The sequence below is a fragment of the Anguilla rostrata genome, chromosome 7, assembly GCF_018555375.3.
Source record: "Anguilla rostrata isolate EN2019 chromosome 7, ASM1855537v3, whole genome shotgun sequence".
Classification (NCBI taxonomy): domain Eukaryota; kingdom Metazoa; phylum Chordata; class Actinopteri; order Anguilliformes; family Anguillidae; genus Anguilla; species Anguilla rostrata.
The window spans coordinates 36,711,291-36,735,574 of NC_057939.1; the positions used below are offsets into that span (position 1 = coordinate 36,711,291).

A 24,284-nucleotide genomic window follows, 5' to 3' on the forward strand; every position below is an offset into this window, starting at 1 on the left:
TTGTAACAGTCCCTATATTTAATAATCTATTGACTTTACATATTTTTTTCTTATTTTGGTACGGTGACCTGTGATCTGAGTAGTGCTTAAATTGAGCCTGGTCTTTTTATAAAAGAGAACTGCCATTTCTGAATTGCACATACACATAATTACACATTATCTGTCTGACCTCTCATTTATCATTTAGTGCAGCTGGCTTCACTCAGGGCTTGACAAATGTAAAGGTTTGGCCATGGTGAGCTAATTTGACAAAATGTCAGCCAGTTAACAATGAAGTAACATAAAGTCCAGATTCAAGATTTTGTTTGTATTGTATTGTTGTGCTGGCATCCAATTAAGCACAGTAACTGCGTATCTGCGTAACAGTATCATTAGCTTGTTAGATACTGCAAGGGGCAATACACAAGCTGGATAGCTTTCAGGGTTAGTTAATTCATGAGATCAACACATGACTGAAACTTTACTCGTACCACTGCAGTTGAAGCGTGCATAAAGAGAGTAATGTCTGATCCAATCCTGAGTTTATATGTAAATATCATCAACAGTGACTGCAGCAAGATAGCTGCCTCTGATCCAATCACGTGTGCGCAATACTGAAGAGTGCAAGAATATCTGGCAAAGACAGGCACACACGAATAACATAGGAGGCATCCTGCAACTTACTTTGAGAAAAAAGTGACTAATGTATTTACATACAAATTATTATGCAACCATTTCTGTTCCTCAGCAATCTTGTCACAAATGTACATTTTATTTTCATATTTTTGGTTGAGAAATAATTTCTTTAAATATTTTGCACTTGATGAAAGATGTTTTGTCATTCATTAAAATGTGGGCCTATATAATTACTCTCATTTAGTAAGGTATTCCTAAAAGCATTCTGTATAAATACTGTAGCCTAAATCATAATATGGATGATTGTAGGTCTGTTTTTGCGCCATATTACAGCAAGATACATCCATGCAGGCCTTTGCCATTGAGGCGCCAGGTTTGTAGAACAGAAGTAAACAAAAGCGACAGAAAATTCCTCTCATTGTTTTTAGGTGTTACTGCTAAATAGTATACATGGTAAATGGACTGCATTTATATAGCGCTTTTATCCAAAGTGCTTTACAATTGATGCCTCTCATTCACCAGAGCAATTAGGGGTTAGGTGTCTTGCTCAGGGACACTTCGACACGCCCAGGGCAGGGGAGCGAACCAGCGACCTTCCGACTGCCAGACAACCGCTCTTACCTCCTGAGCTATGTCACCCCATACACTTCATACTGAAATTTTTAATTTCAGGTCCAGATCAATATAGCCATTGCTTACTTGGTAGACAGGTTGTACAATAGACTAGGACCTACCATAAGAAAAAGACTACTTTGAAATTTCAAAATTTCAAAGTAGTCTTGAAATTTTTTACAGGAATATTGTATGCCAACCATTGTTCATCTCTCCAAAATATTTTATTGACCCCCCAACCAAAGTGGGCTAGAACCAGGGCTGGTTTAACACTTGCCATTTTCTCAAATTAGACAAACATGCACACAGAAAAATGATGCACCTATCAAACTGATTATAAAACGTATACACCACCCCTTCTATTTAAAATTAAATTTAATTTAAAGATTAGTTGAGTTAATCTGTTCTGACTGAGGTGTTTATGTGAAGGTGCTTTATTCCGAATGAGTGTTTATTCCAGCTAATGACTGACTGCAAAGCGATTCAAAGAGACTCCTGTTCTAGTAAAGCAAGAGACACAAGCTGCCTATTTTGGCAGCGTTATTTTATTCATACTTTAAACATTATATATTATTCACAAGCACACTGGCATGTGTGCAATTCCCAAACAACTGTGTTCCTTAATCTTCTTCCCCAGGGCAGATGGGCATATGAAAAATATTCCATTTAAATTATCACCCTGTTCAGATTTGAACAGTTTTTTTTGGGGAAACAAGCCAGACGTTGAGGGAAGGGCTAGGTCTTTTTTGGATATGGATGGCAGTAAGATGCAAGATGCATTGTTTCTCCTGAATATTTTTTCCATTGAGTTCAACAGGAAAATTATAGATTTTGTGTTAATATAAGCAGTTAAAACAGACCGGCCAAATTTGGCCGCAAACACTAAAATAAGGGGGGAGCAACAAACACTGGAGGAAGGTTAAATGTATATTCTCCAACATGTGTACCTGCACCTTCAGGTACAATTTCTTTGCTTGTAGCTCTATGTGTCGAGTTACACAGAACAACCTCCTCTTGCGCACATGTTGGAGATCACACAAACAAAAGGAGGGAGACAGAGAGACAGGAGGGAGGGAAAAAGAGAGGGTGAAGGAAGGAGAGTGGAGAAAGGTAGTGGAAAGAGCAATGGAAAGAGGGTGAGAGATTAAGAACAACACGAGGAGAGAGCATAATTTGATGGTAACATGCCTTTCCTTTTCCTTTACATTTAAAGTTTTCCCTCATTGCTGTGTACACTGTAACAGCAACCCAATGAGCCAATGAATCAAGGGCAAGTATGGGATGAAACTGATAAGCATTTCTGCTGCCAGATGCCAGTATATGCTAACAGAATACATGGAACTGCAACCGTAAGCCCTAAGCGGGTGTTACATTTCAGACCACGGAGAGGAGGCAAATAATGTTTTAATATGGGCACCTTAGAAAAAACTGGCACTGTCTCTTCAATGGACTAAAACACCAGGGCCATCTTTTCAAGATAAAAATGAGTCATGGCAGCGCTACAAAAGTTGATCGAAGAGGCCCAATCACAATGCTGAAAACAAAATTATGACTGTAACAATCCAGTCGAATAATATAGTATGTGAGGAAGCCTGCAATTCTGCAGAGATGATGAACAAGTGGCAGTCACTATAGTACCAACAGTCCACATGTCAGTTACGGAGCAATCCTGCCCCCCCCACAACATCTTGTAGTGTACAGCAAATAGGCAGACTGGGCGTGTTCCCGCTATCAGACTGCAAGAGAGCAGAGGGTCCGGCCCGTCCCCAATTGCCATTCTTATTTCATTTTTTCTCTGATCTGACCTATCATACTATCATGTTGATGGCTCCTGGGAGGGACCTCGCCGAGCTTAATAAAAGCAGCTAATAAAACAGCTCCTTAATTCGGTGGTACCTTCTGGGTGCAGATTTAGGATTTATCTGCGGTCAATCTTAGGTTAACACTGCTGATGTCACAGACTCCTGGCACGGAGGAGGAACGGAGGATTTGTTACCGGAAAGCATCCCTCGGCCAGAAGAAGAGGGCAGAGTGCAGGGAAGGGTTGGACATAATTAGAATCGCGTTACGGTTAAACTCAAGGGGTGACTGTTGCAGCTCCGATCAAAGCCCTTATCTGATTCACTAACACTGTTAAGTATCTGATCTTGCCATCTTCCCAGGAGGGTGGGGAGGGGGGAAGGAGATCTTCCTTGCTGACAGGATGTGATCTGTGAGATGTGTTCTTAGGCCTGTATGCCCAGGCTTTCAATGTATTGTCTTCTTTTTACCTCGCTCCATTGGCCTGACCTTGGATTAGCGCTTATGCAAAGTGCTTTATCCTCAGGATTGGAGGAAGCAGAATGAAGTGAACTGACGGTATGCGGCCTGTACAGTCCCCCAGGGGTCAGAGGTTACTGATTAAACAGAGATAAAGCAGAGGGCGGGTGGAGACTGGGATGCTGTCTGCGATCCCTGATTCACTGCTTTCCTCCTGCCCTTCCAGGCTCCAGGATCAATAACACATTACTGCAGTTCCGGCTGGAGATCAGGGCTTGCTCACATCCATAACCCCTTCACCCCTGGTTCTTACACACACACATACACACATGCACACACACACAAACACAGACACACACAAAGGACACTGCAAAACACCTGTCAAAAACCTGACAATTACAAACTGAAATGCAATAAAATATGAAAAAAAACATAATATAATGGCAAATCAAATATTATAAGTCTCTTGAAACAAAAATATATTGAAATCAATTAAAGACCACACACTGCACACATAAGACTCTTGCTGTGAAGGATGGGAGGTTTACTAGCTGGGAGGTCTTAGCTGTCTGTTTGAAAAAAAAAACATGCAATTGGACTCATGCATCCTCACTGGTGTAACAAACAGAATGTCAATCTGTATTCACTTTTTTCGAGATGGAGAAGTTCACGAGGCAACATCTCAATGTAATTCCTTAGAAGAATTTGGGGGAATATAATAAGCTGTCATAATAAATGTAATACGCTTCTGAGTGGGTTTCTGATTTCTTCATGTACACTTTGAGCCTTCATTCTGACAGAAAGTCTGCTTAAGTCTTTGTGTTCTCTTTCTGTGGAAGTTCATACGGTGTCTCAGGCTCAACTTATTTGGTGTTATTCTTTTTAGATGTAGAGAGGATGGAAAGGGTGAATGTTTGGAATTTGTTTCTTTTTTTGTGATATGTGTACCAAGACTCATTGGCTTCTTAGTGTCTAATGAAAACACAGAAACCTTACATCAACTTGTACTCAAGCCTGGCCTCTGAGCAGTGAAAGGCAGAAATCATAATCCATTATAGTATTCAACTGAACTGAGCACCAAAGTTCTCTATAAATCTGACCTGCTTACAAATGCTAAGTGTAGTCCAATTGCAACTTAATCAAATGTAATAAATTTCTTCCTATTTGAATCAAAGTCTTGTGATTTTGTTCAAGGACCAATCCTTAGATTTTTTCAAATGAAATAATTATGGAATACACAAGCTTTCAGTAATAAGGTTGCATTTTCTATCTCTACTAACCTCTATTGCTTCATTGCTGTCTACAATTATTTTAGCAGATGAGGTTTTCTTACCTGAAAAAAGTGACAAAAAACTGCACAAGGTCCATGAAGTTACTGTGCTGGGAGAAGGCGATCTGGAATTGGGACAGGGTAGAGAGGGAGAGTAAAAGAAGATCATTTACGATTAGTGAACCATGCAGTACTCATCTTATTAGTGGAGGCTTTCAGTACAGAAAAGTATTCTAATATAAACCTGAGATAGGAACACACCCAGTAGGTCAGGTCGTATGACAAATTACATTTATTGCATGTTCTTCATGCACACATACACACACACACACAGGCCTCTGAGTAGGTGGAAAGTTCAAAGGTGATATGTGGTGTTTAAGATTAATGGAGATGTCTGCCATCAAGTGCAATTCCCACTGAGCATACCAGTGAAAGTCATTTATTCTTGATTGACAGCAAGATTTGCAACCTTCTTAGTTTGACAGCACATCAATATATAGGCTATTACCATAAAGTGCATGGGGGTTCATTACAATCATGGCACAAAAAAGGTGAATCTGTGCACATTAGACACTATAGTTGTTTGGAATTCCCCTGCACTCCCCAACAGACAAAGCCTGCCGCTTTTCTTTAGCCAACAGAACTCTCATTCTACAGGGCTGAGTACCTGAAGAGCTCCTAAGCTCTGGTTCTGTGGGGCCACAATCTCTGCAGGGCTACTAAACCCTGTTTCCTGAGGGTCAGGTGCCTTCAAGCCTACTCAGCTCTGGCTCTGGAGAGTCAAGAGCTTCCAGGGCAACTCAAGGCAGGTTCCAGAGGGTTGAGTGCCCACAGGGATACTCAACCCTCATTCTGGAGCAGTGACAGCATCCATTATGTGAACTACACCAATTTAGCTTCCATTCCCAAGTGCTGAGCATCTGTATGTTGTTAGAAAAAATTATTGGACAGCAAACGCAGACTGGGCTGGGCAACTCTGCAGGGTTGGGAAACACAATTTTATTAACAGATTATACTGTATGGGGTGCATCTCACACTGTCATCCTGGCTGAGAATAACCAAGTAGTTAGCAGAAAAGCGACAAAACCCAGTGACATGGTTCACTTAAGGCTAATAAGCCCCTGTAGAGCACCACAGCATCACTGTACAGAGGCGCGTCCGTCTGGCAGTGAAGACACAGCTCTTAAAGGTACGGAAACTGTCCGAAGCAGACCTTTTGCTGGATTGCACGACAGAAAAAAGACTCTGACCTTGCTGGGTAAACAAAGGGGTCCGGAAAGAGACCAAATGCTTAATTACTCTGCAGGGAGGGGGGAAAATCCATTAACGGCCGTCTAATTGCCCCGCCGCGGGATCGATCGTCCTGCGCCTCAATCGGCGGCAGGGACTTGGCTGAGGAGAAGTTCCCCATGGGGCATAAACCACAGAGGCAGGAGGACAGCTGAATGCAAAGAGAAGCAGATCATCGACAAAACTGTTGGAAAATACAAAGCGGGTAAAGTACATTAGCGGGGTTGTGACCATTTTGGGGGCACCACTAGCAAAATGTCCAGCAGTGAAAAAGAGAAATTTTAACTTTGCCTTCTGCTCAGGCTCGTCATTATTAAATGCACTGTTTATCGGAACGAAATGGAACCGCTCTGTTTAACTGATCCATTCCAACCTAACCGAACTGAGCTGAAACAAGTCGATAGGTGCAGAGCTGCACCAAGCAAACTGAAATGCGTAGTTAACCATGGCACAAACACATGCATCCACCACCTTTAAAGGGGGAAAAATGTATTGGTCATCATACAGTCACACTAATGAAACCTATACAGGTCATATAATCTAAAGGAAACGAAAGATTCACCCAGAAACATAAAACAAATATTTGTTTTACTATCTATTGATGATAATACAAACACTGAAAGAACTATATGTGTAAGACCTTGCTTGGTAAAGTGCTCCTAATGACATGTTGATGATGTTGGTGGGAAGAACTCCATTTTTGTTTAATATGAAAAATATAGTTACCTCAGCATTCATACTACCTGTCAATATATTTCAGTTTCAAAAACAAACATCTATATGTATTGGAAGTTCTCCTCTGTCAGTACAATGTTTCAATCTCCAACTTAGCCTTTTTGTATCCAACACATTGAGCTCAGGTGCTTTTATCGTTCATATTCTCTCTCACACAAAAGCAGTGTTAACTTAAGCAGTGTTCATCAAACCTCCCAAGTATGGGAACATGCTGTTTACAAATGCCTTTTCCCCCACAGTCTTTTTCCCTTTTCTTTCTGGGAAATGGGGTGCCAGGAGGGGGTGAGAGGTTATGTATGCATTGGGAAAAAAGTTCTATGTTATGATATGGTCTATGCCCTTCTTTTTTCGATTCCATTAAAATAGTTTAAGAAGTCACCTTGCCCCATCTGTTTCATTTGCATTGTCAAAGCATGCCCTTTTTCAACAGAAAATAGATTGTTTATAGTGGTGGACATAAATCCCAGGGGGTCAATTCTACCAGTATGTCAATATGACATTGTCACACCAAAGTTTCTGCAGTTGCTTTCAAAAAAGCTATTGTGAGGCCACTGTCCATTTCTTCTAAAGCAATTACAAACCTTTACAAAATCTTACCAACCCCAGCAGCTGAAATTTACTGAACCTGCTTCATTCAGTACTCCTACTCACACAGAACTCTGTGCAGCACTGAGAGGAAAAAAAAGGAATCAGTCGTAACATCAGGCCTTCGGTGCATGGTTGCGGTCAGGGAACCGTTCTTGAAACCGGAGAGTTCTGTGTTTGAACCCAGGGCAGTACCCCTGCACTTTTGAGTGAGGTACTCCGACAGTATTGCTTGGCACCAGCTAAACAAACACCACCTGAAGAAATCTGCGATTTGGGATGCAAGTTGACCTAAAGGCAAACATCTGCTAGTCTAACAAATAAAAAAATATCTATCAATAGATAACCTAGTCAGATGCGTTCAATTCTCATCAGAAGAGATAACCAGATAGCTTTTCCACATCATTAATGGTCCCTGTGCATGCTTGCAGTTGCATTGCACGGTGCATAAGCGCATGTACTGTACCAGCTGCAACGGGGACAAAGGGAACCGTAAAATGTAATTTCATGGAGTGCACTTTACAAAAGAAATGTCACAGAGTGAATTAAATAGAATTCAAGTTACAGCAGACATAACTGGAACAGCAACCAGGCCTGAAGTGAGATTGCCCTCTGCTGTACAGCCCATGACACTGCAGCCCAACTCTCTTGCTGTAGGCTGGGCAGCCTACTGTCTCCAGGGAGAGGCCTGTGGCTAGATTACATTACAGTGCCTGGTAAACTGTCCCCACATGCCATGCACTCACACACTGTATACAAGGAGAGAAAGCCACAATGCAACACTGCCCATACTAAGCATCCTATCACAGAGAGACATTGCAAATGAATGAATTGAGATCAAGAGGTACTGTTAACAAAAGGACTGTCAGAGCATTCCACAGAAAAAATAAATAAATCAATGGATGGTATTAAAAACATGTAGGACTAGCCAAAAAAATTGCTCGAGAACAGGTATAATATAGGCTAGATTTAAAGTCGTATAAATCTTACATAGCATTATTTATTTGGCAGACAACTGATTCACACCAAATGGTTGTCATGGCAATACTGTATATACATAGAGATAAGGGCATAAGGTCAGAAAAGCATGGTAACAGAATATTAAGTAAAAGATCAGTAATAAAACAACAGCCTGCTAAAGTCAAAAACATCAAAGGTTGTTTGTTTCTCTGTTGATGTAAACATTGACGTGTACCTTCTGTCTTCACTCAACGTGATTCCTACTTGTCCAACGTGACTTACAAGTGCGATTATAAATGTGTTAGACCACAGTAAATCCTGTGTGACATTCCACTGCAGGGATTTTCCTGGTTCAAAATTGGTGGCGACTTTGCATGACAGCTGTATGTCCAGCTTTACTGCCACTGTCAACTCGATGTGTTCTCTCCCAATATTTAGCTACATTTAGAATGTAAAGTTCTGTGAAGTCTTCAAAAGACCACCATAATACATTGAGACGTAGGCTATAAAAAATTAAACATGTGGCATGGATATGTAGAACGAGCCAAACAGATGGCATGAGCACAGGTATAATATACTGTAGATAGATTAACGTTCCCACCAGATTCTGACACTTTAATATTCTAAAACTTTAATATTTAAAAGGGGGTGGGGGGAATTGAGCCTATACTGAAGGATTAACATATTGTAAGGGGTCATTCTACAGGAATAGTGGTATTTGGAATTGCAACATATCTTGAAATGCATTTTCATGTTTTTCACTCAAAACTTCATTAACATTTTAACTTAACAAATCTACAAAAATGTCACCTTAATGTATTTAAATTATTTTTATACATTCACTCAAAGAATGCTTGCACCATCCTTTGTTGCTAGTGTTACTTTCACCTTGTAACAGCATAAACGCTTTTCCAGAATTTTATTTCTAAGTTCAATCTGCACATATAGTTATATATAGTTATATAACAGTCTATGTTAATAATAATACAGTAGAATGCACTTAATTGACAGATCCCAAACCATTTCCCATTCATTCCGTTATAAAGAGATCACATATTTGCATAAAGCATTACCATATTTGGGATATTTTTCGATATGTCTTATTCTTTCATGCAATTAAGAGGATTCTACTTAAGTTAATTTATTAGGTCTAAGATTTATTGTACACTTGAAAACAGTCAAAACTGTAAAACTATGAAATTAAGTATAATTAATGATCAAATTTTACCAATAAACACACAAACCATTTCTAATTGTTTTCCTTTTTTTGCGTGCAATTTCTCCTATAGTTGGCTTAGGTAGTTTGAAAAAACACATTTCAATGCAGGAAAAACCCTGCATTGTAACTCCTATGTGACTTTGAACAGTGACTTGTCCTAACATGGCTAATCACTTGTACTCTAAAGCAGCCCAGTGAATCCTATGTGACTTTACACTGTTATTTGATTCTACTGTATGAGGCTCATCATTGAAACTGTTACACTGCAGTGTGGCCAAAGGTACCCACATTCATGCCAATAAAGACACTAGAAGGTAGAAAAAAATCCTTTCTCTACCTTCCTTTCCACATGTTAATTCTAGTGCAAAGGATTATGTAGCACCGGGGTGTTATGGCCCGCCCATTGCACTTTTCATTAATTGCTACTTGGGATGTTGGTGATTTTGAAATCTCGGCTATTTCTCCAGAGTGCGTGACCACAGATTCATTCAGACTCCCTTAGCAAGCCGGTATCTGCCAGAACCTCCTCCTATCCCACCACCCACTGTCTTGTTCAGCAACAGAATTTCTTAATTCCTTACAGGTGTAGCACTGTGCTTTAAGCCAACAGGGCTCAGTACTGCCACCTGCCTACAGCTGTTGCACATATATTAAATGGCTTGACTGAATGCTCAATTCTGATTGGTCCACGGGTTTCAAAGGGTTAAAACTTCAATGAACAAATGGCTATGAAATAGTACAGGCAAAAGCTTAATCATGGTTCTAAATTCATGCGCATCAATGGTCTGACAATAACACTCTCTTTGACAGATTTTCTCATAATTTTATTTCTGATTTAGCAGATGGGTTCTGACATTAAGATAAAACAAACACAGACAATTACAATTGTTTGCCATAAATTGCTAGCAAGCCAACAGTTACAGAAGCCCAACACAGCCTACTTACAACAGTTAGTGTTGAGGGATTTTCCCAGCCACTGGCAACTCAAGCATAATTGGGTTGTTGCCCATGAATAACTGCAAAGAGCAGAGGCGTTCTGTATATAACTCATGAGACGCATTTTGTTCTGTAACTTTGGGAACGATTGCATTTATAGTTAGCAACTGTTTTGAATGTAATTCAGTAGCCTATTTGGCTAGCTAGCTATCTGGTATAACAAGCATGCCGTGAGATTGATTTTGAACTAACCCAACTGAATTTTAATTTTAGCTAGGAAACGTGAGTGACGGTGAACCTAGCATAAAGCTTGTTTGCAATCTAACCTGGTTGAGAGGGACTAGAAAGATGCTATGTTTACACTGCCTGACCAAACCATTTTAAAACGTAAAACAGAGAGAGGTAAATTTGATTGAGTTATGGTGTCATGCAATTTTCTTAAGTAATGTAATGACAAAAAGAACCAAACTTTTGCAATTGCAAAACAAGAAGGAATTTTTTTTAGTGATAGAATCATATCATTAAAAACAAAAGGTTTTTGCTTTTCGTCCAAATAGAACTATTAACCAAGTTTTGCTTAGCGACTAAAACAATATGCTCTTAGGGCCTCAGAAGAATATTTCAATTAAGAATATTTCAGCTTCACCATGGCCGCATCACCACCCCTGTCATACAGTATTTTCCAATGAGCAGACAGCCCATCGTAGTTTATTTTTTACACCATGTCTGGTCACAATGTTTCAAATTCCGCTCATATCACCCCTAATGCTTTTTCACATTTTTATATTTTTAACTATTCTCATGACCGTCCCTTTTCAACTGACCACACCCCCATTCCAACAGAGACCCTGTCCTGACCACACATTTTGGGAGGGGTCTGCTTCCCTTCATCCACAACAACTCCACAGACCCTATCCAATATGTTCAGGCACGACAGAACCTTTGCAGCTCTGACTGCCAATACCATCTACTTCTAGTCAAGACACAAAAGGGCAAAGAAATAAATGCTCTGCCCCCCAATTTTTGATACTCTTCTAATTCTGCCATTACCAGTCAAGTTTGGTCCAGGCCAGACGGATGGCCCCACTCTACTGTTCGAGTGCACTGTGATATATATTTCACAGCCTGTACTCTGGCAGTCTGGGTGTTTAATCTCAATCTCCACCACAACCGTGTCTCAGCCCCTTTTACTGGGGCATAAAAAGATCAGCATCAAATGTGCAGGCGGCAATTGTGCCACCCTGTGTGAGAACTACTATGCACCGCCAGCCCGGATTGCAGAGTTGCAGAGTAACCGGCTATAGGCAAAACGTGAGTCGGCACAGGGCGCAAGCTGGGAGCAGACTCACAAACAACAAACATGCATTCCCTACTTAATTTATCTGTTTTTCAGCAAGTGCATGAAGTATGATAAAATCTCTGTCTCAGTATGGTATTACCTAATATTTAGACATGCTTGTACCACTCAGTTTGGGTGGTTGGAAGGGTGTTTGTGCCGTGCTTAAAATGTCACACTGAAGTACGCAACATTATCTAGTATATTAAGCCCATAAGTGTGTTCCTCACAAGGGACTGCATTTTCAGTGGGCACATTAACATCTGTTCAGTTTGCTAGTAATTACATACACATACCTGTGCCCGTATACAGCATTGTTTAGATGCACATCCACAAAGTTAATCATCATTGGTGTAATAATCCATCTGGAACCATAAAGTAGCACAATACTCATATTTACCAAACAGATGCGAGAAAGTCACATGGAAACAGAACAAATACACTCACTGGCCACTTTATTAAGTACAAGTACACCTACTTGTTAATGCAAATAGTCTGTTCCTCCGCACAGCGAATGAATGAATCAGTGAACGAATGAACTCAATATAGCATGCAGACATGAATAAGAGCTTACATTTTTTAGTTTGACCAATCATTAGAATGAGTAAGATGGATGATCTAAGTGATTTTGACAGTGGTTTGATTCTTGGTGCCAGACATGACTCTTCCAGCATCTCAGAAACAGCTGCCCACACTACAGTCTCTAGAGTTTACTGAGAATCGTGTGCTAAACAAGAAATATCTAGTGGGCAACAGTTCTGTGGCCAAAAACTATTTTATTGAGAGAGATCAGACGAGAAAACTAAGAGAGGCCACAAATACTCAAATAACAGCTGTTTACAACAGTGGTGTGCAGAAGGGCTTCTCTGAATGCACAAAATGTCCAACCTTGAAGTGGATATGCTACAGCAGCAGAAGACCACGCTGGGTTTCTACTCCTGTCAGTTAAGAACAGAAAGATGAAGATACAGTGAGCGTGTGATCAACAAAACTGGACGACTGAAAATGTATCTGTGCTAACGAATCTCGATTTCTGCAGCAACATGCAGATGGTAGAATAAACAGCATGGTCCATGGATCCATCTTGCCTTGTGTTAATGGTACAGGAGGCTGCTGCTGGTGGTGTAATGGTGTAATTATTGCTGACCATGTGCATTCCTTTAGGACTAGAGTCTACCTTTATAGAAGTGGATACTTCCAGCAGGATAATGTGCTATGTCACAAAGCACACATCATCTCAAGCTGGTTCCATGAACACAACAATGATGATTTCAGTTTACTCCGATCTCTTCTGTCTTATGATCTCAATCCAACAGAGCACCTTCGGGATGTGGTGGAATGGGAGGTTTGCAACATGAATGTGTGGTTGAAAAATCTGCTGGAACCATATGATACTATGAAGTCAGCATGGACCAAAATCCCTAAGGAATGTTTATAGCACCTTGCTGAATCCATGCTGCGAATAATTCAGGCTGTTCTAGAGGCAAAAGAGGGTCCTAGCCGGTACTAGATAGGTGTACCTAATAAAGTGACCAGTGAGCGTATAGGATAAAAGCCAAAGGGAAAGAAGAACTGAAACAGAAAAACATCCCCATCTCAGTTACTGTACACATACTTTAAGATGAACGACCATAGAGAAATGTAATTTTCTTATACCACAGTTAAAGAAGTGGTTGAATGTAACACTTGCCAGTTGTCTTTAGGCAAAAACAAAACAAACGTGAATAATTTTTTTATTATTCAGTCATTTAAATGTATTTTAAAACGTATTTTTCTAAGCCTAAATTTCCCACTATAAAAGTTCACCCGAACTGTCTGGGCGTGGTAATGAGAACTGTCAGTTAGCTATGATTGACAGACCATGCCCCGTTACCATAGTTACCTCCATGATACGCGCTCATCTTGGGAGACTGAATTTTCACAAGCTAGCTAACTTAGTATATCAAGTATCGATAGCTAAGGACGTTGACTTATATCCAATAATAATTTTTGCTAGCTAACTATAACGTCCTTATGAAAGCAAACTAGCTAACGTTATCAATAACATTACATTATGAAAGCAAACTACATAGCTAGCTAACATTAGCTAGCTAGCTATAAATGAATATAACCAACCAGAGATAGTCCAATAGTCCTTAAAAGGCACTCTAATAAGTGAACCTAACGTTCAAACGATGTTGCTAACGTTAGTCAAATATTTGCATTGTCTTGCCTGTAAGCCAGCGGCACAAACTATGGGTCACGAGTTATCCATGGGTCCCAAAATATGATTTAGAATGAGCTATCACAGCAATCTGACTGACAGTGGGGAGGGCAAAACGGAGCTTTAGAATGTCGCCAGCAGTGTATGCGCGTGAGCTCGACAATACATTTCTCACAGAAAAGGTAGTTTGTCTGCTTTTTTTAGTTCATTACAGTGGTGATAGAAGTGACAATAATTAAGTGTTGCTGTGCTGTTAGCCTTTACTGATCACCGTACAAGGTTAATGTGAAGTAGCTAGCACATTAGGACAGCACTAACCCATAAAAATGTACTTTGAATGATACTTGCTCAATCGAACAGTAAATCTGAAAAACATTTGATTATAGTAAGCGGCACCAAAATTTTCTTTCACACCTTCAATAAATGGCAAAAGTCCCAGGAGAAGATTAAATTAAACGTTTTAAAGTTATATATTTTCTGAAACGTTATCGACTCCGCTTGGCCACAGTGAGTGAAACTAGGCGATCTGAGCGTATAGTTTCTATGTAAATTACGTCAGAAGGATTCAGCCTTGTTGTTTGCTACCTAAACTTCACAGCACACTTGTATGCATAGTATGGAAGTCAGATTTCCTTACGGGGCATGGAAAGGGGAGTGGTTACTGTACTTGTGACGCACTAAGTTGATAACATTCTCAAGCGGTTGAAAATAGGACAATAAATTTAAAACGCATATTTCTCCAAAAATAAAGAATGGACATATTTAATACTTTACTCATCGTGTTTCTTCAATGCCTCTTAAGCAAATAGAACATAAAACCAAGAAAGTGTGAAAACCACCATGTTACTCCTTTAAGCATCATGCCAAAGACACAATATTAGTACAACCAGCGGTTAATTATTATTAAATCAGATAATGCACACTCAGGAGAGACTAATTCTTCTCATCAGAACATTTAGATTTGAGAGAATTAATTAGCTGTCCTGCTACACCTACATTCTAAAATGTTCCATTGTGACCTCCTGAACAGACTGCAGGGATTTCAGCTTAAAATAAATTGACTACCCAAAAATAGCAGAACATTTGGCTTTGGCAGAGTAATGGAAAGCTTGCTTTTTCAGGTCACTGTTGGGTTCAATCCCTCTCTGTCTTATTTAAAATTTCCCCTTTCAAAATGCTACGTAACTATAATTCAATTATTTACAGCTTTATCTAAATAAACCCTGAAGCTCCAAATAATGCAAGCTGAACCCATCCAACACATTCATGGAAAACCACCCCCCTAACCCTACAATTACCCATGACAGACCTCATCCAGCCCTCAATAACATGTGGCAGGCCCACCCCTCAAGAACACATGAAAAAACAACACAACTGAGGAAAGCCCCTTTCACACATGCATCTTCCGCCAATTATCCGCGTCAACGTCACGTGACGTGTGAATAGGAACAGGATATTTTCCATTTAAGATGATCCTCCAATTTTCTGGATCAGGAGCTTTTAAGATTTAGAGAAATCTTCCACCATGGCTCTAGTGTGAACAAAAGCAGCAACATTCCCATGTTTAAAGTACGCAAAAGGTTACGATGTTCTTACGCAAGATGCTTTTACTTGGAACGAGCAAACCTATGACAAAAGACTCAGAGGGTGACACATTCCACTCTGCGACTTGATCACGACAAGCATTTGTATGTAGTGGCAGCCCATGTGAAAAAATAGCATACTAAGCATAATTGATATGAACTTGAATTCTATTTAAAGTATTCTAAAGTATAACATAGTACACTTCAGGTATACTTCAGCACACCATTTTCACATGGGAGATATGACTGCCAAACCAACAAATACCTCAAAAGTAGTAAACCAATAAAGAAAGCCTTTCTGTAAAAATGTCTGGAAATTAGACCAACTCTGAGACTAAGGAAATTTAATCTATCTGCACCAAGGGAGGAATTATCAGGCAGCTATGTGCTACCGCTAGGGATGCAGTAGTCTAAGAGAAGACAAAAGGCATTGTATGCAAACCTAATCTATCCGAAAAGGTCATGTTATGCGTGAATAGACTTCACACAATTTTTCTGTATAGGAGACCTGTGTGTGAACCAAGCGGCCAAAACCAAGATTCGTTTTTTGAGGCTCACTTCCTGGTCTTGTTGAGAGACGTTGCTCACTCGCGACACTGCGGTTGGCTAGTAAATGGTAACAATACAGTAAAAATACAAATTCAATTTTTCCCCACAAGAGAATGTAGTCGCAATAGGTGCTTTTTTTCATGTAATATCTCCCCATGTGCCGATTTGTAAAGTTATTGTGCTATTTGGACAATATTCTAATATTTTGCAGACGAATCAGGGACTGTTTGCTTCACTGCATCTCACGCTTAGTGGACAACCTGGACTCGGCCGGCCTTCATGCCCATATAAGGGTCCCCTCTTTAACCTACAGTGCAGTCTCTGGCTCCAATTTATAAAACATGGCAGCGCCCGAAAACTTCGGAAATTAACTGGAAATTTTAAAATGATATACTGATTTTGTCATTGCAATGCAAAACCAAGAAATGGGTGTATTTTCCTGAAGGAGAAAAACTTTACAGAGCATGGTTAAAACAGCTTTGGAACCAGACTGTAGTCTGTGCATTTTTCATGGGAGGAATTTCATTATCTTGAACCAGGATTCAGGTAAAGCATGCAATTTTATTGCATGCTTCTGCTATCCTACTGAGCTATAACTTACAGCATGAAGGTGCACAGTGTTGGCACTTTAAAATCAGATGCAACTGATTTTCCTTGCAGATCAAATAAAATGTGCAAAACATAATTGCCTGTGCCATCTGCTGACTCACCAGAGACCATCTTTGCTTTATGCGCATCAGCAGCATGTGGTACCTTCTTCTGCAGAAGTTGTCATCACCCTTGTCATTTATCACATGCCTATTTAAAAATGTACTTAATTTAGGTTTGTCAACTTTTGCTAAACAAATGGACTCCAGCGGTGCATACTGTACCAAGAGGGTACTGCTGCTCAATTTATTTATTTTTTTCGAACATTTCATGTCATATCTCTCTCAAGTGTATAACATCAACAAATTGTCTACATGAAGGTTATGGTTAATCACTAATTGTATAATTACTCAGGTGATTGTTTACAATGACCCCAAGGGGATTTAGATGGCAATGCAAGTCCCCCTACTTACAGGACAAGAAGCAAACAGGACTGGTACAGTCAGACTCAAATCATTAGAGAAACTATAGGTCTGATGTTCAATTATTATGGGTTTTCTCAACAGTGAAGCCAAAGCAGTTTCGTTTCCTATGAAAGGGGGGCAGAGAAAGAGAGAGAGAACGATGCAGATACAAAGGAATTCACAAAACTTGCAATCTCTAACCAGACTGCAAAAGCATACTCAGCACTTTTAGATTTCCTGGAGCTGCTCAAATTACTGGCTTAAATTAAACACACTGCTACTCTTAAAACCCTCACTGCCACTCCTCTCCCAGAAGCATCCCTCATCAGGCCAGCTCTACCTGAGGCCGCCTGGAGGCAGAAAAGAGGGTAGTCTGCTGTTCCTCAAAGCATGTTGCAGCCAGGCTGCTGTTAAAATGCATCAGTGATTTATGGGATGTATGAGAATCTCTTATCACACAGCCCACTTTTTCCTCTGGTGCACCTTCTGCCTCTGGTGTGTAAATGCTATATACTGTAATATCGGTTTTCTGCCACTAACTGCATTTCCCAAGAGCAAACCTCGCTGTTTGATGCATCCGTCCCAGATGTACAGTATTTGCCCGTTGTTAAAGCTCAGGTCATTCCTCTTAATTGTTTTTTGTTACTTGACGTGAGAAACATACCTACCTGTCACTGCAAAGACTAATAATATCATACAGGACTCTCACATAGGCTGAAACATGATTTTCATGCTGTATGTAGTCAGTTTGTCATCACTGTCTAAACAATAAATGATACAACATGCACATTCAGTCTGAGCTTGAAATTAATGTAAGGTTTGGATGAAGAACAATGCATGTAAAAGAAACTACCTACAGAAGAAATTTAAATGGAATGATCAACAACATGCCAATGGCTTTAACTAAAGACGACTGTTTATACATTTTCAGCATACCATGCTATTCTTAAAACGAAGAAAATATAATGTTAATAAGTTATTAACACAATATTAACTGAATAATATTGTATATAATTGTATATAATTATAAAATAATAGCAGAATAGTATAAGTGAAGTCTACTTTTTGCACATTTCAGCAAGTTCAACTACATGTTTTACTGTACCTGGGTTTTATCTCATAGTTCCCAAAGTGCCTTTTAAGACTATCGCTAAATAAAAAGTGCATAAGCTACCGTACCTTGACATTGCTTGGTCGCTAGGCTTTGGAAATGTCTGTCTGTGGCCAGCGCTGGACGTGCAAAACAGGAGGGGAGTTTGTACTCCACAGATCTCCGCAGAGAGCCAGAATGCCCAGTTTGTAGTTCAGAGTGCTTCCCTGAGAGGGACGGAGCGGCTGACTAACTAACATACCAGAGTCTGTACGAGGACAGAGGCCCATTCAGCACACCCAGGACCCTGGGTCTAAGGACTGGGCCCAGCCACATTCCAACCCCGCCAACGCCCACCCCTCCTGGAACCCCGAGAGTCAGTGCGAAGCCTGTGTGTGCCTGTGTTCGCAGAGTGAAAGTTTGTTTATGCTAATGCAAGAATGCAGTGTCGACCTTGGGGTCAAGTATCAACAAGCACCTGGTTATAAAAAGAAGACGTTTACATTTCTAAAAAATATTATTAATATTACAAAAATAAAAACACAAATATTACAAGAGTGTGGCAGTGTACATAGCCAAGCCAACTACCATACCATGCTGTAATATAAAAATCCAAAGACATTTCTTATTTTCAGAGCACTGCCAGGCCTATCAGACATCATGTTTCATTACATACTGGATTACACTGGATCAGTAATTTCATTTTAAAAAATTAATAACAAATAAAGAAATACATTACCCAACTACACACCCTGTAAGACTGATTCAATGCACATGCATCACATAGTCAAGCACAAAAGGAAAACATCTGGTCAGCGGCATCAGAGTGGGATCCCTTCATTTTTTTCATCAATTAAATTCAACACAAATCAATTCAGCAGTCATGGCCTGGTCCTCAGAGCTAATGGTTATCAATGAGTACTGTAAGAATCTTTGGCTGGCAGATGCAGTGGAATCGGAGAAGTACAAATGCTATTCACGAAATCCAGAAATGTATTCCCCACAGAAAAACTGACGGCTTTGCACACATACTGATATGAGCAGAGGAGTGATGGGGACCTACAGAAATATTTGGTCTCTTGCAATGTTCTATTCACCCAGAGGGGGCAATTAAGATGCTGAGATCAATGTAGAGCTGTGAGGGTAATGCACAGCAGGGTTCAACAATAAGACTTGCCCAGGGCAAGTAAGACCAGACCTACTGGCCCGAGCGAGAAAATGGCGATGAGATGTAATTCACAATTCAGTTTGTTTAAATCTCTGTTTGCCATTATGTCGCTAGTACAGAAGTAGAGTTATTAGTGAGAAGAAAAAAAATATTAAGGTGGGGGTTATGCTGGCCACTGAGACCACTGAGAAAGTGCTGCCTTGTGGACAAGTAAACATGTCTAGGCAAGTATAAATTTAGTTTTGGAAAGTACATTTCTTACTGACTAGGCCAGTGTGGAAAAACCTTAACATTAACGTGCAGGTTTTCACGAAACAAAAACAACCCTTTAACAGTATACCAAGGAAAATTTTCAGCATCTTGCAGAAGCAGATATTATGCTGGTCATAAATCTTTCCGCAACGCCACCTGAATTCAAGCTTCCCCCCATGTCTGTTCTTTCTCTTACATAAGAGGCCTACACCAATAGAAGGTCATGCAGCACTGCAGGGCCGAAGTAACAGTCCAGACCTCTCCTTCACACACACTTTCTGCAGCGAGGTACAACCGGCCTGAATAGGAGGACCAAGATGAAGCGGGATTAATGACCCGGTTGAACTGTCGCCGTGCTGCCAGCAGCACAGCTCGAAGCCGGGAGGCCTGCGGCTTCCTCTCACGCATCAGTATTGGACGAGATAAATGCATTCAAACCCAGTCCTCAACAGAGGCCCGCTACTTTAGGGTAGAATCCACTGGAAAGAGTAACAGAATATGTCACTTGCACATGAAGACCATAGTGAAAACCATAGTTCCACAGTTAATGATGAATTATTTTCTCTACAATTGGTTTGCTTGTACAAAAGGTGGATACTATATTAAATGTAATCCATTATTATTATTATTATTACGCAGATCTTTCAAAGATTATTTTATGATTTTTTAAGAAAACTTATTTTACCTTATGCACACCATTGAGTTGCCCAGACATTCCAAGGATAAACCAAGATCATATAACAGGCTGATGAGTAAAAGCTTTACCGGTGCAACAAAACACCTGACAAAACCTGACAGAACACCTCACAGACCCGTCCCAGTGGTATTTCAAGGCAGGGTGATCAGACCAACCCAGTGACCTGTTCAAAAGTGGGAGACAAATCCCGGAGAAGGGAGTGAGTGTGCTCTCACCTGTATTTTTATGGGCCAGGTGAAGTTGCTGACGTACACATAAAAGGTGATGTTGGGATTGTTGCGGAAGTCAAACTTCTCATTGGAGAAGCTGCCCTTAAACTCCTTGATGTTGCCCCTCGACACAATCGGGATCTCCTCTCCCACCTGAGTGCCTGCTGAGGGAGGGAATGAAGGAGGGAGAGAAAAAGAGAACAGCAAACACTGCATGTGAACATGACAGGAAGAAACAGAGAAAGCAAGAGACATGAGAGGAGTGAACAGAAAAAGAGGGAAATAAAGAACAGGAGAAGAACAAGCATAAATGGCAACTCTCCCTGTTCCCAGGCCATAATATAATATATTTATATTAATCACATATACATTTCATAGCCTTGGGCAACTATGACAAGATCCCTCCCTCATCCCCAAAATGTATTTATGAACATACATGCACAACCAAGTCTCACAAACACAGGCACACATTCAAAGACTCACAAATTTGCACACACACATACATGACCACAACCTCTCACACACACATGTGGTTTCTGTACATATACAAACAAGCACACAGCTGCCTACCGGGAAAGTTGGTTGCCCAAGTGATGTTCAAGTTGAAGTTCTTTGATGCGTTGATGAACATGTCTAGGTCCCGGTTTTGCTGAGAGAGAAGAACAAATTTCAATGTGAATGCAAGGAGGTACAGGGTTAGCTAACTTCAGTTTCACACTCATAATAAACAAAATCACACTGAGGCATGTAAGCCATAAAAATAATACAAATAAAGGGCAGCTTTATAAGTGCATGGGATATATATCAGTTTTGTCAGGAAGGTTTTCCATTTCATTTTCTGTGAAATAAAGCAATTCCTACATTGTATGTTGAGGTTAATTGTAACATGAGTATTGTGGCAGACAGTTCTCGACTGACAATGACAAATCAGCAGTACTGTCGCAAGCTCTCAGGTTATGGGTAATCGACCAATCAACTGTGACAGTCAAGATTGACTGGGAGAGTCTAGAGGCTCAGGGAGGAAGTGGTGCTACCACTGCAAATTAGCTCACAGCAGAGGTGGGAGCAAGTCATAGGTCTCACGAAAGCTGAGTCTCACATCTCTTTGAAGTCTCAAGTCAAGTGTCAGATAAAAATGTCTCCTGTAAGTCAAGGTTAACGGTACCAAAACGGTTTCAAAAAAACGGTTAACAGTTTTTTGACATTTCTGTCCATTTTTTACAGGTGTGTTGATGGAAGGTGCTTGGGAATGGACAGAGCAGTATGTTTCTTTTAAGATTTAATTAAACAATAAAAAACTAGCTCCAGCAAATGAATAAATGACCTGGACTTTACCTGCCGCCCAGCACACCTTGACCTCTTACCTCTTCCGGAGAGGCTACAAAGTTGATAGCAGTGTAGTATCGGTCATCTTCTTGAGAGAGACTGAATGTAAACTGGTAGTCAATCAGTAGTGTATCTGCATAATAAGAACAGAGCAATCAGCAACTTCAATGATTTCACCAAAACAGGTTTTAACAATTTAGCAACATCGCAATCTTTGCGGAGTCACGAAACTGATTTTTGGCTGGACCGCAACAGCAGGGCCAGCCCTACAAATGCGAATGTCTGTGACTGAGTGACTGAGTGATGAAGTTATGCCATTGGTCGGCTGAGTTACATTACATTACATTACAGGCATTTGGCAGACGCTCTTATCCAGAGCGACGTACAACAAAGTGTATAACCATAACCAGGAACAAGTATGACGAAACCCATAGAGAGAAGTACCAGTCCAAGTGCAGGGAACAACCGCATAGTTCAACTTGGACCCTGAAGGTTAAACTGATTAACACTAAACAACGAGAACGGCAACAACGCAGTCTATGGAAAAAAAATACAAGCAGTAGTTAAGACAGTTAATGCACCTAAGTCACCTACGAAACAGCTGCCTAGTTACAACCCTAAGCTTACAGTCATTTACAGGGGGGTAGGGAGGGATGGGGAGAGGTGCAGCCTGAAGAGGTGAGTCTTCAGTCGTCGTTTGAAATGGGTCAGTGTCTCAGCTGTTCTGACCTCCACAGGGAGGTCATACCACCATCGTGGGGCCAGAACAGACCTTGACCTCTTACGTGTTCTTACGTGTTCTGGAAGTGCAGGTGCGAAGAGGGGGAGGTGCTACGCGTCCTGAGGTAGCAGAACGGAGGGATCTGGCTGGCATGTAGGATTTGAGTTATGAAGTTACACCATTAGTCGGCCGAGTTATGAAGTTACACCATTGGTCGGCCGGATGAAGTGTGTTAGGTCCAGCCATATACTAGGTTTTGACCTGGTCTTGTTTACAGCTACTTCTGCCAGCACATGTATAGAGAGCTCTCCCAAAGTATGGGAACAGTAACGTGAAATTTGAGACAATCAGTACAGACTACCAGATTTTATTTCATGGCATTTACATGTGTATGTCTTACCATTTTTACAGAAACACCTGAGGAACAGTTAACACCTGTCGGTCATCCGTTAACTTACTTTTGCACAGCTGAAAAAGGCAGGACTCTACAGTTCTTTCTGTAAAAGTGTAAAACATATATGCATGTAAATACCAAGAAATAAAAGCTGATTGTCTGTACTTTCGTAACACATTCATCTTTTGTTCTCAAATCAAAATTCCTTAAGTATATAGCAAAAAGAGCAAACATTTCACTCTACTGTTCCCATAGTTTCAGAGGGCACCGTAAGTCTCCCTCTTATCTTTGCTTTCACTTTCTTTATGGTTTCATCTTTGAGGGTACATTTTTTTTTTCAACATCTCCAACTCGTCAATATACAAGCAGCTCATAATATGCCCATTACAGGACCTTCTGTGCAGTCCCATGCAGAGTGAGACGAACACAGTCAGATGTCAAGTTAATAACTGCTTCTGTGTCAGGGTAACGTATGTAAAGTCAAGTGTTGCTGACCAGTTTAAAAATGTTGATGGCAGGCGGAGGGAGCTGAGTACGTTAGCGGAGTTGAGCGATCAGAAATCCTGTTCTTCACTCATGAGGCTGTACGCCTGGCCCACTCCACCGTTCCGCATCCTCTTCCCACTCCACTCAAAGGTCGGTCATTGCTCAAAGCAAAATGGCTGTCACTCAAAATTTGCTCCTTTTTTCTTACATGATGGATTTTGTTGGCATTCACCCAGTAGCAAGTGTCAGAGTCCCAACCGTGGGTGTAACCTCCGATTTTTGGGTGTACCCATCAGAGTGCTAATAGTGGAATTGTAGGCTTGCTGCCATGTCTTAATAAAGCTTTTAAAAAAACCCATTCCTTTCTCTGTTAATTTGTTTATCTATTTGAAATGTGAGCATTTATATCAACAGCATAACACAGTTCTCAACCCATTCTTTTTCTAGCTGTTAAGAAACAGTGAGCGGGCTATTGAGTTAACAGCTGCCTGACACTAAGTATAATAAATAAATGAGCTAATAGAGATTATGATTAAAAATGTATTACATTTCAGAAAAATTAAGCAGTGATCAAAATAACTGACAAAATCACTTCGCAAATTGAAAGTAACCAGAGGAGGGCTATTGCTTGTGCACACTGCCATCTTTTTTTTATGAAGATATTTTACCAGATGACAAGATAATTTACCCAAGATAAGGTTTATCCAACAGATTTCTCTGCCTATCAATGAATTTGG

At 40.4% G+C, this 24,284-nt stretch overlaps 1 protein-coding gene across 3 annotated transcripts in view; it reads right to left on the minus strand.

The window, feature by feature from the left end:
- Window positions 1-24,284, minus strand: part of LOC135259617 (attractin-like) — a 193,150-nt gene that overhangs the window by 60,797 nt on the left and 108,069 nt on the right. Inside the window, exons 22-25 of one of the 3 annotated variants that reach the window (XM_064344174.1) lie at window positions 21,985-22,079; window positions 21,191-21,269; window positions 20,627-20,781; window positions 4,820-4,881 (exon numbers count right to left, since the gene is read on the minus strand). In XM_064344174.1, the coding sequence (XP_064200244.1) occupies window positions 4,820-4,881; window positions 20,627-20,781; window positions 21,191-21,269; window positions 21,985-22,079 (391 nt within the window). Of the gene's footprint in view, window positions 1-4,819; window positions 4,882-20,626; window positions 20,831-21,190; window positions 21,270-21,984; window positions 22,080-24,284 lie in introns of those variants that run through there. The other 2 variants (XM_064344173.1, XR_010331342.1) reach the window with 2 other exon arrangements.